This window comes from Habropoda laboriosa, unplaced genomic scaffold (assembly GCF_001263275.1).
Source record: "Habropoda laboriosa isolate 0110345459 unplaced genomic scaffold, ASM126327v1 scaffold523, whole genome shotgun sequence".
Classification (NCBI taxonomy): domain Eukaryota; kingdom Metazoa; phylum Arthropoda; class Insecta; order Hymenoptera; family Apidae; genus Habropoda; species Habropoda laboriosa.
The window spans coordinates 483713-499412 of record NW_017100752.1 but is presented as its reverse complement, the minus strand read 5'-3'; the positions used below and the strand labels follow the sequence as shown (position 1 = coordinate 499412).

The following is a 15700-nucleotide window of genomic DNA, read 5'->3' as shown; positions in this document are numbered from 1 at the left end:
AAACGATGAAACTTCATTTCAAAACCGCATTAAACATTCTACACTTACAACCAAAAACTATCTCACTGACAAAAATTAATTTTTCCCAATTTCATCTTCACATTGTACCCACTATTTTCACCATTAGTCCGCTCCTGGATTAACCATACCAAGAAACAATTACCACCGTCAACCGTTAATTACACAATTTCTCTTCTTCCGATAAATCATTCGGAAATACCCACGATAGTGCACTTCGTGACAGCCTCCAATTCACATTCCCAGAATAATGATTCGCGACTTACGCAAGAAAACGTCTCTTTCTCTCTGCTCACAGATTGGATCAGTTCATACTCACCAGCCGAACAATAACCACCATCACACGCATCAGCAGCAACAGCAACAGCAGCAGCAACAGCAGCAACAACAGCAGCAGCAGCAGTCGAGTCAGCCGCAGGTGCCTGGGGCAGGAGGGGGTGGAGGGCCGGGGGGTGGGACGGTGGCCAGACCTGGTGGCATGTTCTGCTACCACTGCCCCCCGGGTCTCCCAACACCACGATTACCACCAACCCTCGAGTACCCATTCGCCGCCACTCACCCTTGTAAGTAGATATTCTATTTGTTTCTGGCTGTCTTGCCGAAGGGGTTGTAATTCAAATTTGAGAAAAATTTGCCTTTCGATGGATCTGTCCGGTTGCGTCTGTCTACGAAATTGTCAATAGTGACAGGATGCTTTTCGATGGAATTTTGGTTAACTTGCACATTCAATTACCTACGCTCTTGAGGGATTAGACCCCCCTAGGGACGTGAAAATGATACCTAACTTCGACATTTTTTTTTGAGAAAGTATTTCACTCTATCGAAAAAATTTTAGGTGGGTTTTATTGCATTACTCTTTGGGAATGTAAAGGTATTTTTTTTATTTAATTTCTTTGCAAAATGGCGGCGCTACAGCCGCATCGGTGAACCTCCGTTTTCGATGGGTACCTCACGATGTTGCCCCCTGCTTCTACACGGTTTGACTTGGAGCAAAATGTCAACAATTTTCTTTATCTGTATGATAGTTACTAACGAAGTACGAAGGATTTTTGGAAAATATTGAGTTTTATAGAAATGGTGAATATATGAAGAATCGCACATTTTCTTGAAATTTTAGTGTAAAAGTGTTTATTGCAGGAAAAGTTTTCAATACGTTACAAGAATCGTTCAATTTATAATTTGAACTCCTTCTTTTCATGCGTTCTTCTAAAATGGAGAGAAAATTGCTAAACTATAGTTATTATCAATGGAGAATGTTAAACGTCAAGTAAAGTATAGGGAATTATGGTTACGAAGAATGTGAAATAAAGGATTCCACTAAATATTACACAGTATAATAATCGAGTCTACAAACACGTTATACGTAATATCAACTTTTCCCCGTAGCTTCCGGCGACATGATTACGAATGTCCCTGGAGTACTGTTCCGTCCCGATTTACTCCCGTAAGAAAAATTTGATTCCGCCCATAATCTTGCATTTTTTCATCTATTTCCCCCCCTTACTATCCTTCCGCAATTTCACTCTAGCTGGCACGAGGGTAGATTTTAAACCGAGCTGTATCATGAAGGAACGTCAATTCAATTTCTCAAATCACCCTTGACATAACAAGAATTACAAACGACGATGGAAGTATCCATTTAAGGTTTAAGTATCAGTACAAAATATTTTATACATTTTTAATAGTCATTTATTACGTGCAGTGTTAAGGAACGAGTTTTTGAAGGAATAAATAAATATGAAAATAGGATTTATTTTATTTCCTTATAATTATTTTAATATTTTCTTATTTTCCTGTAATGAATAATTTTTACTTCAATGTTACCCGAACTTTTCCGTTTAGTTTCTATGGCTCAAATTTTGTATTTTAACTTCGCTTTTACTTCTCACCCAATTTCCTTTGTCTTGTCTTTCTACTAATTCAGTTCCTGCAGGTTTCATTGCGTAACAATTAAAACCGTAATTTTTATGACAATTTGACTCCAAAATTAAGGCACCAAATAAATAGTGTATATAACATAAATCACACAAAAATATAAAAAAAAAAAGGAAGCTTCAGATAAATAATAGCGGTAGACAAATGTTTGTCACGAAAGAATTAATTTTTTAAAAATTTTAATATTGTTAAAATCATTTTTAGCATTGATATTCTTTCTTATGCCAATTGAAACAATGGGAAAACTTACGTAAATTCAGATAAAACGTATATTGTGCTTCGCTCACAATCAGTAACGATAAAAAATTAAAAACATTTTAAACGACAATATTTTCGAAGTGCACACACGTGATTCGATGATAATTTTTATCGATCGAACGAAGAGAGAAATACGTGGATAGGAAATTTAGAAAATCAAGAGGATAGAGATCGCGGTGGGATGAAATAAAATCGAGCAGAAAGGTGTGTGGACGGTAGTTGGCGAGGAAAAGCAGGAGGAAGAGAGAAAAGGGAGATTGATTGTACCGGCACTTGCTCTGGCGGAACACATCGATGAAGTTACATTACCGAGTAGACCGAGTTACGCAAAATGGACGCTACAAACTGGACGGCCGCTAAACTTAATTTGCACTTCGAAGCAACTTCCGGTTAAACCGCGTCCCGACGGCGGTGCCGAGTCGCTCTTCAGAACTTCGACGCCAGTTTGCCTATTCACCGATCGTTTTCCAAGTCGAATCTCGTTTCTGTTGTGCACGTTAACTCCTGTTTGTGGATATCTCTTGCCTCGAACAATAACGTCGAGTTGAAATTTGAGAAAAGTACTGGTCGACCCTGATTTCACTTGAACTTTTCGACCGTCGGGAAATGTACTTTTCTGTGGGACATTTTATAACGGTTACTATACTTAATTTGGTTTATACTTAACCTTGGATTTTTTAATTCAACGTTCGATAATTTGACATGTGACAAATGTAATTTTCTTTTGCACGTTGAATTTTAATTTCTATTTTTGAAAATTTTTGTTTTCGGTCACCCTTTATGTGAGAATTAATATTCAATTTCTGTGGACGAAAAGTATTTTCCTATGGGACTTCTTTCATAGTTAATATTATACTTAATTTTGTTTAAATTTAACCTTGGATTTTCAAATTTAACATTTTATAATTTGACACGTGAAAAATGTCACTTTCTTTTCAATTTTAATTTCTATTTTGAGAAATTTTTTATTTTCGGTCACCCTTTACGTTATCAAATTTATATTCCCCTAACATTATATTAAAAACTTATTATCTAGATTCATATGGCAAACTGGTAATGAAAAGTTTTACGCATAAAGTCTTCGGGTCTCTTTTGACCCAAGCACCTTAAACCTATATTCAAACGAAAGTACGCGCTACGAGGTAGGATTAAATTCACAATACAGTCAAACAGTTTTCTTCCCAATTCCTATAAAAAAAAAAACCGTTGATCAAGTATCAGAAACATTATCCAATATCAAACACAACATAAACCCCTCTTTTCTCCAAACTTTATAAGGAATTAAAGGAGCAACAAAGGGGAATTCCATTATGTTCTTTTTTTTCGTACATTACCGGGCATGGTTCTTCAGGTCACGATGCATATACTCACTTTATTGCATATTATGAACCTCAATGAGATACATGTGGTAGGTAGATAATCGAATGGGGACCGTAGGTGTAGGAGGGAGGAGAGATACGGTATCCTCAGGGACGTGTGTAAGTGCCCTTCCATCTAGGCCCGAAATATAGTTTAAATAAAATATTGATTTCCCTGGCGCAAAGTGAAATTATGTTTTTAATGCGCATTTATCATTCCCTTTATCGCCGGCGTTCACCGTACCTCTTCACTTAATATCAAGTGAAATTTGTACGCGCGTTTATCGTCGATTAGAACGCGACGAAAAATACGAAGGATTCCTCGAAAGAAAGTTCACTTCCTTTTTTTTTGTTTTTTCCTCGATACTTTAGAAACGAAAATTCGTTCACGAGACGAGAGATTTTGTAGGATATATACAGGGCGGTCCATGTAAAAAACAGGTCATTTAATTATCTTTTTTATTTAGTTATGGTGGTACGAGAACATTTTTATGCGTAATTTAAATGGTTACAAAGGGCGGATTTTTTTTTTATGAAAGAAATGGCAAAATTGGTCACATTATTTTTTTTTATGAAAGAAATGGCAAAATTGGTCACATTATCATGCATGTTTAAATACACATCAGTATGTTGCATTTCCTTGGAGTTTTTAGTCTGAAAGTCTGTTTTAATTAATTCAAAATTTTTTAAAGATATTTTTAAAGTTGCAAAAATTGTTCCCACCTTAGCAGAAAGTTAGATATTGTTAAAAAGAGTTAAAAAGTGCAGAACATTATCGTTTAGAATCATTTTTATGGCATCAAGATAATACTAAATTAAGAAAATCTCCACATTTCTCTAAATGTAAATAAAATTCATCAGATTTCGTTGCATAAATGTTTCTCAAGAATGTAAAATTCATATTTCCTGCTTGCCATTTTACGTTCTTTTAACCCTTTAATGCCCATGCTCTTGTCTCACACGTACGCAACAAATCCTCGAGCAAGTGCAACTTTTTAAAATTATTTTCCGTCACTTTCCACGTTGCGTTATCCTTTCTATTATGACAAAAGCTTAAGATTATAGCATTATAAATAACGGAAAACTTATTTTCGTACACCGAGAAAATAATAAAAAATTTGATCATTTTTAGCACATCAAGTTGAGAAAAGTGTGAACATTAACTTCTCCAAAGAAATTCAAAATAACTTCTCTTTGTGTCTAACAAAACCTCTAAAATCCTTATCACTCTTTGTCCAAAAATTAAACATCGCATCGTCCTTAAAATATAAAAATCATAAATACACTAAAATATTTTACACAAAAATTCAAAAATTTTAAAGATCTTCGATTCTAATTTAACTATTGCAAAAAAAAAAGTGGAACATTCTCTTCAATTTCTTTCCATTCCACAAAAAGGTGGTCTTCGATAAAAATCAAACTGGGCTGAAAAATCAGTCGCAACCCCCTTTTTGAACTTTTCACGTCGAACGTCCGCCAGATATCCCACGCTGTCAGTAAACACGCACCACGTTCGTCTTCGTGTTTTGTAAAACTGAAGACGCGTAATTTCCACGACACATGTGCGTCAAAACGACGCCCGCTAGATGATCTCTCGTGCAAAAGGGGACGGGGAAGGAGCGTCCTCAGGGACGTCCGTGCACCCTTCCAGCTGGCCCTGGTTGGCGTCCCACCCTCGTCTCCCCCGTTGGGATAAACAGATTAGGTAACTACGTGATAAGTCGGTAAGTGGGTTCACTTGGCGCAGGGTCCGAGCCCACCGACATTCGCTCTAACATCTAACTAGCTCGTTAGCGTCATTAGTGACGGTCGGGGTGTCATTAGATTTCGTTCTGTGACTAGTTTTTCCACGGAACCTTCGAGTGAAAAGAAAAACGTATGAACGCTAGAGAAAGATGATCGATCACACGTTATGTTTTTTTTTTTTTTTTTTTTTTTTTTTTTTTCGTTCGATTATTTTATTGGGATAAGGATAGAAATTGTGAAAGATGTGAGAGAGTATGTTGCAAGAGTGTAGTGGTCGTAAGAGTCCTCAGGAGCTGAAGTGATCATGTTTCGGGTGTCGAGGTAATGAAATTGACAGAAATATGGGCGCTCGGAGAATTGAAACCTCGGCCAGGGCTGTAGGAAGAAATTTTCAGGCAAGTGTTAATGTATTTTGGACTGTGAAATTGGAAATATATACCTTACTTGCAAAAATATAGTTTGATTTTTATTTTAGATGATATTGTATCAAGGAGAATAATTACACATCGAAAATAGTTCTTTCAATGTATTTTTAGTAGGAAGTAGGTAGACTTTTAAATTCATTCGCCTATAATTCCGTTAAAAAAATTGTAAAAGGTTTTTATTTTTAAGCACCAAGGATGAAATGTTCCTCTACGAATTTTCAAAGTATACTGAGAGAATGTACATTTAGCTCATTTCTTAGCTTATTTCTTGAATAGTAAAAACAGTGGAATGTGCAATATTGGAATGATATTTATTACCACTAATAATATTAAAGAATCAAGACTCAATCACTCATTACTCTTCGCAATTAATCCAAAAATCCCCTGGCTCTTGTAATTAAAATTCACTCACTCGATATTCGACGACTCAGCATCTTCAAACCTTCAACAACCTCACCCAAAACATTATTTCAACAAACTCAAAAAGAATCAAGACTCAATCACTCATTACTCTTCACTATTAATCTAAAAATCCCCTGACTCCTGCAATTAAAATTCACTAACTCAATATCCGATGTTTCAACATCTTCAAACATTCAACAACCTCATCCAAAACATTATTTCAACAAACTCAAAAAGAATCAAGACTCAATCACTCATTACTCTTCGCGATTAATTTAAAATATCTCGATTCAGGTAATTAAAATTCACTAATTCAATATCCGACGTTTCAACATCTTCAAACATTCAACAACCTCACCCAACGTTATCTCAACAAATCCAAAAAGAATCAAGACTTAATAACCGATTAATCTAAAAAATCTCGATTCAGGTAATTAAAATTCACTAACTCAGTATCCGACGTTTCAACATCTTCAAACATTCAACAACCTCATCCAAAACATTATTTCAACAAACTCAAAAAGAATCAAGTCTCGGTAACCGATTACTCTTCGCGATTAATCTAAAAAATCTCGACTCAGGTAATTAAAATTCACTAACTCAATATCCGACGTTTCAACGTCTTCAAACATTCAACAACCTCACCCAACGTTATCTCAGCAAACCAAAAAAAAAAATCAAGACTCAATCACTCATCGTTCCAAAATCGTTCAAAAATCTCCTGACTCGTGTAATCAAAATTCACCGACTCAATATCCGACGATTCATCATCTTCGAACCTTCAACAACCTCACCCAACGTAATTTCAACAAGCCCAAAAAAAAGTCTCGGTAGGACCAGAAAGGCATGGATAAAAATCGAGGCTCTTTGTTCGGCTAAATGAATTTATCGGTGGTCGAAACTGAAATCCACTCAAGATCCTTAGATTAAACTCGGCGCGAAGCCCGGATCCAGACAACTCGTACAACTCATCGAGACTCCTCGCCTGATCCAATTTATTATCCTACCCGTAGCTGTGCGCGAGCGCGCGCTCCAGCAAGGAAGGTCCCGTTGACTTTTGCACACGTCTCCTTTTTCACGACACACGTCGTCACGAGGAGTACAGGAGCTTTGTCTCCCCGTCGGGAGAAAACAATAGGGGGATTAATTTCTTCTTGCCAGAAAACAGACGCGGAAAGCTTGCACGTGCCCAGTCGACGCGCTACGTGCAGCCTTTAAAACGCTTTGTTTCCCTCTATCCGGGAACACCCTTGATTTGCTTGCTTCCGTACGAAACGCGTGCCTGGCTTAACCCTCTTCACGGGGCTCCGCTAGGTATGTACAGCTTCAAGTGTCACGGATTACCTTCTTGCTACTTTACTGGTTTCTGTGTAAGCACACTTCTGGGGATGATGAATCTGTGATTTACTCGATGCACTTGATAAAAGCATTGTTGGAAATGAAGATTTCCTTGTGGATTCGTTATGCGTTCGTCTGTGAAGGACGTGTTTGAAACTATTTAGTTAACATGACTTTTCAGAACTTAATGACGTGATTATAGGGGTATTAGCTGTTTTTTGAGATTTTTTCACGAAGGAACTATAAGACTTTTTAGTATCGATTTTTTGTATATAAGTTTGTTTATGTTTTAAGAATATTAAGCGTTTTTTTTTTAAAGTGAAAGTAATCAAAATTGATCAAAAGCGTTTCGAACTGTTTGACAAGATTTGTTAGAATATAATGACCTGATTAGTTTGAAATTGTATTCTATTCTATATTAAATTCATTCAGGCGAACAAAGGGCCTAGATTCTTTTCCCATTCTTTTCTGTTTTGACCCCGATTCTTTAGGGTTTGTTGAGATAATGTTGGATGAAGTTGTTAATGGTTTGGAGATGCTGAGTCAGTGAATTTCAATTAGGGGTGTCAAGAGATTTTTGGATTAATCGTGAAGAGTAGATTCAGTCTTGAAGAAACAATTCCACTACATTTAACGAATATTTTGATCTTGCTTTAATATCGAATCAAAGTTTCAATTATCTGTTAGACGTCTTTATGGAAGTTAGCTCGAATTGAACCTATGAAATCAATTTTTTTTCTTTCTCTATTTTGAAGGTACCAAAGTGTTCTGCTGAAAGAATTTTTGAAAAATTACAAATATTCATAAAGTTACGCACGTCTGAAGTCTAGCGGTAGATAATAAAATGATCACTGTATATATTGCATGTACACGTTTTCCTCGAAATGAGGTGTCTTAAACTGGTTAACACAATTTCTCAGAAACTACCGATCCGATTAACTTCAAATTATATATACATCTTCTATATACCTCCCTCTATTGTCCCTGCAAAAATTATAAAAATATCAACAATATTTATAGATTAAGCTAAATAGAAAATTGTTCAAAATAAAATTATCGACTGCCTTTTTTTTTCTCAAGCAGGGAAAGTTGAGGCAAGTTTACTGATCAAAATGACAGTAGTTATTCTTATTTATAACGATGACAAAAAATGCAGTATCAAAAAAATTAAATATCTATTTACAAACCAAAACTGAAAGAAATTTCATTTTCCCGATGCTTCTGCCGCTAAAAATCGAAGAGACTGAGGATAACAAATATCTCAAAGGCAATCGTTAATTCTTCAGTTTTCACAAACTTTCGTCCGCCGTTAGAATCTCAGCAAATGCACAAACTTCGTATCGGCGAAAGGTTGACGCGTAAAAAATGCACGCCGAAATTGACATTACCGTTTAATAAACGAATCCCGACGATTACAGAGAACGTTCGTGGCTGCGCGAGGAAGGGGTTGGGGGCGGATGGGCGGCGGACAATTTCCCGCGACGAGAAGACTGCTATTAAACGCGAGGACAGGACATCGATCGCGGGGAAATTCAATTGCAAAGTCATACATACTGCACGGGAAAATTCTCGTGAACGATCGCATTAATTTTGCAGAGGCGGCAGACTATTGCCAGTGACACGATACGAGTTTGCTCGACGGTATAATTGTTCCGCGGTAGTTATGAAAGTTCGTTTCCGGTGTGGATGACTTGTTGCAAACAGACGTGCCGACGCAATCGAATTGCCGAAATTTTGCGCTTTTCTACGGACACACCGGTTGGTTGTCGACTTGAAAATGCGAAAAAACGCGGGAAATTGGGACGTCGCGAGACCGCCTCGAGGAAATTGAATCAGAAAGTGCAACGGGAATTAACGCGAAGTTTATGTGGATATTTTTCGCTGAAATATGCACGTTGCCGTTCATAAGTATTAGCACACCCGTTGTATTCGTAGAGAAACTGTTATACGATTTAATCTTTAACTACAGACGTCTGTTTTTAACCCTTGCCCGGTGGTCGGGTCTTTTTCGACCCATCGCCTTTTAATTTTTTTCAAAAATTTCTGCTGCTATCAAGATTATGTTTTCTTAAGTATATATTAAAAGTGTATTGTCTAGGTTCATATGGCGTGCTGGTAAAAATTGTTACACGTAAGGTCTTTTTTGGGGCTTTTGGTCTTCGGGTCTTTTTTGACCCAAAGACCTTAATTGTAGATATAGTTGAAAGAAAGAATGCACTAAAGATTAAAACGTTACCACAGACGTGTAGTTTCTTAGACTACTTTTGTAATTTTATTTTATTTTTATAATAAAATCTTATTTTATTGTTTTGGTCTTTATAGACGAGGTGATTGGTAAGATGAAATGAAAACTAATGCCATAGTTACGTTTATGGTAATGTATTTATGAGTTTGATTTTGAGTTTGATCTATTTAAATTTAATTCTTGCAATTACATAGTGTACTGTAAAATCACTTAAAATTTTTCCAGTTTTAGTATACGAGCATTCTGATTTTTTTAGCTGTTAATAATTTAATAATTATTGTATCAAGACAGAATGAAGACAAAAATAATAAAAATCCCTCAAGTTTTACTTCACCCTGAGAAATAATAAAACTTCATGTTATTCATATTTTTTTCGAAAACACTCCACAGTTCCTATTATCGAAAAATTCAAATTTCCAATTTTTTAAACAAACACGATCTCTTCCATTTAATCCACAACCCACCAATTAATAAAAAAAAAAAAAGGAAGAATAAAAAGGTAGAGAAGGTAAAAAACAACCCGTTCCAACATACCGGACAAAAAGTCCCGAAAAGCCTGTTCGTCAACTGTACAAAATGCAGTGTGGCTTAACGGTATATACAAGCAAAGCCATAATCACGGTGAATTGCGTGCGATATTGCAGGTGGATGCACACGCGAGCGACACGAGCAGTCGATACACTCGTGAGAGCTGGTCTGTCGTGTTCGGCAGCGAGCGAGCCGCATGAATTTTTATGAGCTTAGGAAATTAATTTGTGTTTTTCGCTAAGCCCTGGCTTAGCGCCGCGGTAATTAATTGCGCTGATTGCTCTGCATCATTGATAAGCGGTTCTCTGGCTTTCGTAACGTTTACCCCCACAGGGAGCTTTATCTACCTCTCTCTCTCTCCCTCTTCCTTTCGCTCTATCCATTTCTCTCTCTTTCTGTCACACGCACACACCCTCTGGTCCTTTTGTCTGCGCACGCTTCGACCAGCCCCCATTTTTCGGATTTGCAACGAACGAGCTGTGTGTTCCTCGTAATTGGCCCGCGAAACGCGACTAGCTGTTCCGCGTTAAATCATGCACCAGGTGATAGGGCACTTTTGAATTTTTGTCAAACCTGCGGTACACGGCCTGGCTAGGATGCAATTGGTGTGAAGGTTCTTCGTTGGATCAGATTGTGTTGCTTTGTTAATTTAACACATTGTTGACGGGACACACGAATTCGCGGCTTTTGTTCGTCAACTGTTAGCGACAGGAGACGCATCATCCTGCACCTCTATTATCGAATAACGTATTGCAAATTGTGTCAGAAATACTCTGAGACGGGGTAGGGCGGGCGTAAAATTAATTAAACTTTTCTACGTTCTCGCAACAGTGTATTTTACACGAAGACTATTTCCGCGTTGTCTGAGCGTCGTTCGCAAAAAGTACGCGTTCAACGGTCTCGTGAAGAGTCAGGGCGCGTCGTCCTGCCGGTCCCTTGTTCCCCTCTCCCGCGAAGCAGGCCCAGGAAAGACCCAAAGGGGCGGAGTCTCCCCCACCACGCGTGCTGGGCCCGGCCTCAAGCGGCTCGCTTCACCGTCTTCCAGACGGATTTTCTCACACCTCTATTATCGAATGAAGTGTTGAATATTATTTTTTTAAAGCTACACATGTCAGTGTTGCCTGAGAAGAAAAATTTCCTTTTGTTTCTCAACTGTTTGCGACAGGAGACGCGTCATCCTGCACCTCTATTATCGAATGAAGTGTTGAAAATGATTATTTCTAAGGACACTGAATGAAATATATCGCCTGAGAGCAAAAATGTCTCAGTACATTGCAATACAATTGCATAAACAGTTCGTAGGTAGGGGTCCTATAAGCGGACCCCAGCTTTCAACCTTTTGGGTGTCCAGACACAGTTCCTAAGAGCTATTCGTACAGAAAAGACGTTCTTTCCGAGCCGTGTTGATAAAAGAAAATTCGATATATAAAAGGAAACTTTGATTTCCAATATCAAACGTGTCAGTTTGTCATTTTTCAGTTTCTGATTGAAACAGTATATTATTGAATATATGTATATACACAAACGAAATTGAAAAACAATAATGTATAATAAATTTATCAATTTTTTCTTGACTTTTAGGCTTGACTAAAAATTGTCAACTGATTGTTATTAAAAAATGGAAGAATAAGGAGTTTCCTTTGTTTTTGTTACAGACACTAGTTACTCTGCTTATCATCCAGCTTTGCACGGAGTCGGTGACGATTTGTGCGTGAGGCGAAAGCAGAGGAGAAACAGAACAACATTCACTCTTCAGCAACTGGAGGAACTTGAGACAGCGTTTGCGCAGACACACTACCCGGATGTCTTCACGAGGGAAGATCTGGCAATGAAGATTAACCTAACCGAGGCCAGAGTTCAGGTTAGTACGATAGATCGAGTGAATGTGACACCAGAAACGAGGTATACTAAAGACTCACCATCTTGGACAATTACACGGATCTAAATAAAAATTAATTGGACAAAATTCACACTATACTTCCTTATTTGGAACATCGATCAAAACAATCTTCTTTTTTAACATATCTGGTTTGTAACACATTCGGTAAATTTTAAATGTTAGGTCATCTTATAAGTTCGTGTTAAATTTTATAATTTAGATCAGTATAATATTTTCAACGAACCTTTAAATTTGATTTAAAGAAAACGTAAGTGCCTTCTCATTCCACTTTTTTAATTTATTCTTACTTTTAACTTTTTTTTTATTTTTTTGGTAAAACCATTATATCGTCACTATAGTATTTTTCTTAAAGTAGGTCATCCCATATGTTCGTGTCGAATTTTATAATTTAGATCAATATTTCCAACGAAGCTTTAAATTTGGGGGGGAAAAAACGTAAACGCCTTCTCGTTCTACAATTTTTTTTATTTTTTCGATAAGACTATTATGTCGTCACTAGAGTATTTCCTTGAATTTTCATTAAAATATTTTCCGCTCTCAGCACGAACTTACGGGATGACCTAATAGATTGAAATTTCAGATAATTTTTTCCTCTTAATTAATTACACATCGCGTATCGAAAACATTAAATGAAATCTTATTAAAGATACATCGAATGGTAGTATATTTAAAATCCAACAAATGAAATTACTACACGTGTTCAGTCAAGTGATGGTTAATTCAGTAACGAATTATTGTTCAGATTTTTTCTTTGAAATTAAACCATCCATCGTAAACAATAATAAGAAAAATTGAAGATTATTCTTTATTAAAAATGATGGAAACATTTAGAATGAAATAAAAAGTGTCTAAAAAATATTCTACATAAATGGAGAACCTTTCAAAAGTTATTAAGCTAAATAAACTAAATATTAGTAAAAATTTTAAAAAATTAAGCATATATTATTTTTTTCCATCAGAAGCATTTAATGCATATTCCAAACACGGGAATCTCTTAATTATTTCGAGTGGTACGTTTTTTCGCATTTATTTCTCCAAATTAATTTGGAACACCATCAAATGAATGGTACAGAGGAGAGGAAAATAAAATAAAATGGAAATGTTGGCTGATGACAGGATCCGTAATCAATTAACTTTTAACTTATTATAATATACAATCGCATGCTAATGCGAATGCACTTTAGCAGATGTGCTCAATCTCCTCTGTTTCATATAACAAATTTAATGTTCGAATAATAATTGTAAATGTAGTTTTTTGTTTTTAAAACCTTTCAAAAGTTATTAAGCTTGTGTTCCGTTAAAAAAAATTACAATTTTTGAATAAATAATACAAGAAAAAATATTCCCAAAATAGACTTTAGTAGATTCCAATAGAATTCAGTCAATTTCAGTGGATTTCCATAAGTTAGGTTAGAATTTAGGGTTAGGTTAGGTTAGAATTCCGTGGATTTCAGTAGATTTCCGTGGGTTTCAAAAGATTTCCGTAGGTTTCAAAAGATTTCAATAGATTTTAATAGAATTCAGAAAATTTCACAATATCGTTAGTATATTTTAGTGAATTTTAATAAATTTTAGTAGATTTCAGTATGCTTCACACTCAGCAAGTGTCCTAATACTTATAAACGGAAGTGTAGGTACCATAAATTTCTTCATCACGCAACATAACGAGCCTAATAACAGCGTATAACATCGATAACCCAAAAACTAACCTATATTCAACGCGCCAACAGAAAATCTAGCAATAATTTCTTCAATTTTCAAGAAAGTATCGAAAACAATTGTGTCATGCTAAATTTAAACGAAAGAAAATTCACAAACATTACCAGAAATGAAGGAAACCAGAAAAATACCATAAATCTCTCCTTAACGCAGCATATTGAGCACGATAACCCAAAAACTAACCTATATTCAACGCACCAACAGACAACTAGCAGTAATTTCTTCAATTTTCAAGAAAATACCAGAAACAATTATATCATATCAAACTTAAACTAAAGAAAATTTATAAATACTACCAAAAAGGTACCATAAATCTGTTCATCGCACAATGTAGGTATTGCAACTCGTATAACGATAATTTACGATCTGAGGGAACAAAAGGTTAGGTTAGTGACGAAAGTGTACGGTCAAACGAGCGATAATGATCGACTATTTCGACGCGTGACGATGGATCCGTGGTGTAAGAGCAAAAGCGCAAGATGTGGGGTAATTTTGGGGTACACCCGACTCCCGCGGGAGGTGCTGACACCCTCGACCTGACGTAATCTTCTGACAGAGTAAGCCGGTAATCTCCAGGATTACTTTGTACTCTTGGCTACGTCCTCCTGGCCATATTTACTCGCACCGGCGTAATTCGTGCTACAGAGAATCCCGGCAGTAATAGCGATTCCCTGCTGAAATCCTGTTGGAACATCTGCAGGATATCCGATTGCTGCTGTCAGATTTTTAATTCCTCCCCCTTTTTCCACATTAGCCATGTCAGAATTTTGTCAGAGAGATCTTTTTTCCTCGACACATACACCTAATTTAACGAATACAGTTAACGATGAAATATTGTTAATTAACCCTTTTATAACGATTTTCTTTCTTCTATATTTTCTTTACCCTCTACAACGCCATGTGACTTACATTTTATAGTCTCGTTTTATTCATTTACTGTTACACATATAATTATTACATTTTTATGATAATTACAATTTTTAAAATTTATAACAATTAGTTTTCATATTTATTGGAAGGTACCCTATCCGTTTATCTATATTTTACAGTCTCGTTTTATTTATTTACTGCTATACATATAATTACTACAATTTTTTAAATTTCTAATAAGTACTTTTTATATTTATTGAAAGTTACGTATCCATTTATCTGTATTTTATAGTCTCATTTTATTTATTTATTATTGCATTATATTGTTGTACTATTACATTATTGCCAGCCAATTTTTTATAATAACTGCAATTTCAAAAATTGCATTATAATAATTATCTCATCAAAATGTAAAAAAAATCAACCGATACTTGTCTTCTCGTGCAATGTTACATTTTTTATATCTATTCGTGTTTCCCCCACCAAATGTAAACGAAGCATCAACCGAAATTTTCCTTCTCACGAACGAAGAGAAATCAGGTTATAGAGGGTTGATTGATTTTTCTGCGGATTTCTTTCTCTCTGTCGTTTTATTTTTTAAATTCACCACCATCCAACGTCGTTTCCGCGGTACTGTGTTATACGTTTCTTCGGGGTAAGTGTCGGGGCACTCAGACCCCGGAAACGTGGCCTCTATACACCGGGTGAGCCGGGGCGAGTGGTGCAACCGGGCAAAAGGTGGTTCTACGTGTAAAAATAAACCGAAAATGTGGAATAAAATTTTTTCATAAGGTGCTCAGTTTTGGAGAAGGTTAAATTTAAAGATTTCTCTATAAACTCCGCTTATACGTATTTTCATTAGTATGGGTAGTTCACGACTCTCTGATTCAAGGAGCAAGAATTTATATGCATCAACAAGGACGTCACTTTTAACAATTCGTTCGGTAATCCAAATTGA

At 36.1% G+C, this 15700-nt stretch overlaps 1 protein-coding gene across 1 annotated transcript in view; it reads left to right on the top strand.

The window, feature by feature from the left end:
* Positions 1-463: 463 nt before the first annotated feature.
* LOC108577167 (paired mesoderm homeobox protein 2A) overlaps positions 464-15700 on the top strand; it is a 51006-nt gene continuing 35769 nt past the window's right edge. Inside the window, exons 1-2 of the mRNA XM_017940276.1 lie at positions 464-581; positions 11909-12114. Of these exons, the coding sequence (XP_017795765.1) occupies positions 497-581; positions 11909-12114 (291 nt within the window). The 5' untranslated portion in view covers positions 464-496. The remainder of the gene's footprint in view (positions 582-11908; positions 12115-15700) is intronic.